The sequence below is a fragment of the Hippoglossus stenolepis genome, chromosome 11 (assembly GCF_022539355.2).
Source record: "Hippoglossus stenolepis isolate QCI-W04-F060 chromosome 11, HSTE1.2, whole genome shotgun sequence".
Taxonomy (NCBI): Eukaryota; Metazoa; Chordata; class Actinopteri; order Pleuronectiformes; family Pleuronectidae; genus Hippoglossus; species Hippoglossus stenolepis.
Window position 1 is genome coordinate 13,522,635 of NC_061493.1, and position 2,575 is coordinate 13,525,209.

General features: G+C 39.9%; 1 protein-coding gene across 1 annotated transcript; it reads right to left on the bottom strand.

The window, feature by feature from the left end:
* Window positions 1-222: 222 nt before the first annotated feature.
* mrps14 (mitochondrial ribosomal protein S14) lies at window positions 223-1,871 on the bottom strand. The gene is made up of 3 exons (XM_035170457.2): window positions 1,758-1,871; window positions 1,121-1,285; window positions 223-792 (listed from the first exon to the last, which is right to left on the bottom strand). The coding sequence occupies exons 1-3, from the start codon at window positions 1,869-1,871 to the stop codon at window positions 610-612; spliced, it is 462 nt and encodes a 153-aa protein (XP_035026348.1). The 3' UTR covers window positions 223-609.
* Window positions 1,872-2,575: the final 704 nt, after the last annotated feature.

Consider the following 2,575-nt stretch of genomic DNA (forward strand, 5'->3'; position numbering starts at 1 on the left):
AAAAGGGAAATACAAATCCTTTGAAATACAATAGGGCCTCCCACCGGAGGTGCTCGGGCCCTAATAACTATGATTGCACAATTACAGCACTAATAATTTTGGGTGATGCCTGCTGGTGGAGGAAAAGGTGGGTTGTCCATTTTTTTACTTCTAACACTGGAGAGATTTATAATCTCTGTATCAACTTCTACAATGTACAATAAAGACACTTGAAAAAGTGAGCCATGTGCAACAATATTTATTCTCCATTGTACTTTCAGCATACAGTAAGTTACATGGAGATTTTCTCTTAAATATGTTTTTTTTGTTTTTTCACATTTAAAAAGGAGCCATAAGGAAACAAACAATCTACAGAAATGGAATATTCACGTCCTCTTCAGCACAAAATACTGAAAACAAGCTGCAGTGCTCTCAGAAGATTCCCTTTGAACACCTTCCAGGCTTTTGTGGGTGGTGGTGGAACTGTTTTACTGTTGTCAATACCTGTAAAGACTCCAGACAATAAAAGCCCAAATCAAGTCAGTATTGAGTGCTGACGTCCTGCTGATCACAACCACATATCCACTTGTTTTTTATGGTCCAATCTGAACAGTGTCCAACGGCTCCTGATCACCACCTTGCCCTCAGAACCCCAGACATCTGGTTGTGATCAGCTAGATGACGGAAGACGATCCGGCTCAGTCGCCATCTCCGCTTCACCCCGCGGGGCCTGGAGGTCATCACGCACCTGTTGCGTATTCTCACGGGGCAGCTGTCTCTGGGCAGTGCTGCAATTTCTTTATCTGCTACCTCCTGCAAAGGTTTGTGACAATTAGTGAAATATAGCCATTTTGAGATGTGCAACAATATTTTCAATTGACCAATGACACATAAACTTGGTAGGATTTCATCTCACATTAATGATGAAATACACCAAAAATCTTCAATAAGACCTTATAATTATCCATAGTATGTTTCAGATGTGACAAAGCCAGGATGAGGATTGTAACAAAATGATAAACAACAACATTGCCACTTGAAGGTAAAAAACAAACTAGAAGTGCTAATACATTATCACAACAAAGTTACACAGATGTTTTTCCTCGAATCCTACATGACTTGTTTGGTGTGTTACTCTTACCTGAAGCTCTTTGGGTAGGATGGTGTTCTTCCTCAGTGCGTTGATACGTAGCCTCTCGTCAGCATAGTCGAAGGCCATCTGCCTCCTCTTGACGTCCCTCAGCATCCTCCAGTTAACATAGTAGCCCCTCACCTGCTCCAGCGCCCCCCAGCAGCTCCGCAGGGCCTGCAAACATTGTTCCAGCAGTTGTTATGGAATGACAGCTAATATCATGTGAGTGAAAAGCTAAAGAAATTCATGACAAGCTTGGTTACAGGCTGTTCTGGAAGTAATATGAGCCTTTATTATAGGAAGAAGAGCAAGATCATCTTGGTTCACCTGCACTACCATATGTAGTATGGACAGATGCGTTGAAGTGACAGTTCGCTCCACATGTGTTTTAAATGCGGATTTAAGCTGCCACATACACAACCCGAGACAATAGCTCAGATGTCGATCCCCTACTGTAAACGAACAGGTAGTTCTTTACTTAACGATATATACAGGATTCTCTGAGCATTAGCTGCGAAGCTAACGTCTGACAGCTACTGAGGCCACTGGCACCGAGTTCCTGTCGCTTTCTTTCTGTTGCAGCTATGCTATGCATAAATAAAAGCACAATACACTATAAAATATCATGTTATATGGAGGAGGTTACCTGCTGTGGAGCGAAAACACTGGAACCCAGGGCACTTAACCCTGAGCATGCTATTCTCTGGGCCGCCATGTTGGATTTGATTTGTTGTGCAAAACCACCAAGAGGAGAAAACATCGCCACCTGCTGACCTGGAGGGTGAAATGAGAGGCTCAGTCAGATCACTCAGTCATTTATTCAGATAGAAAACATTCTACAATTATTCTATTTCACAAGGTCATACCATAGTTGTAAGCTATTCTACTTTTATTGTATTATTTTACACAGTTTATCTATTTTATTTGTATATTGTTCCTCCTTAAACTTATTTTAAACTCTTTTCTGATTTTAAATAGTTTCAAAATGTATTTTGTCACTGTGTTATTTTTTAATACCCCTGTAAATCACCTTGAAATTGTGTGCATGAAACGCACTTAATAGATAAAACTGACATGCCCTGCAATGAAAATATTTTACAAAGACAAAAGCAAAAACATGTTATATCTGATAATCGTCACATACTTTGAAAAGCATCAAAATCCTGAATTTTAAGATAACATTTATATTCTAATAATAGTCATGTTCTAATTAAACTCTTGACAACCAATAAATAATCACACCTCTCCTGGCATCTCTCAGACTATTTGTCTTCAACAATGTTCTGTCAAATTGTCAGAGGTGATAAAAAGCATTGTTTTTCTAAATTTTCTTCCCAAACAAAAAGTGTATGGGGAGTTTGACCTCATGTTGGCGCTGTTGCCTCACTGTCAATGTGAATGAGTACAGCAGTAAGATGATGGACAGCACCTTCATGTCAGGTTTAGTGCAGGGCAGCATTTTTC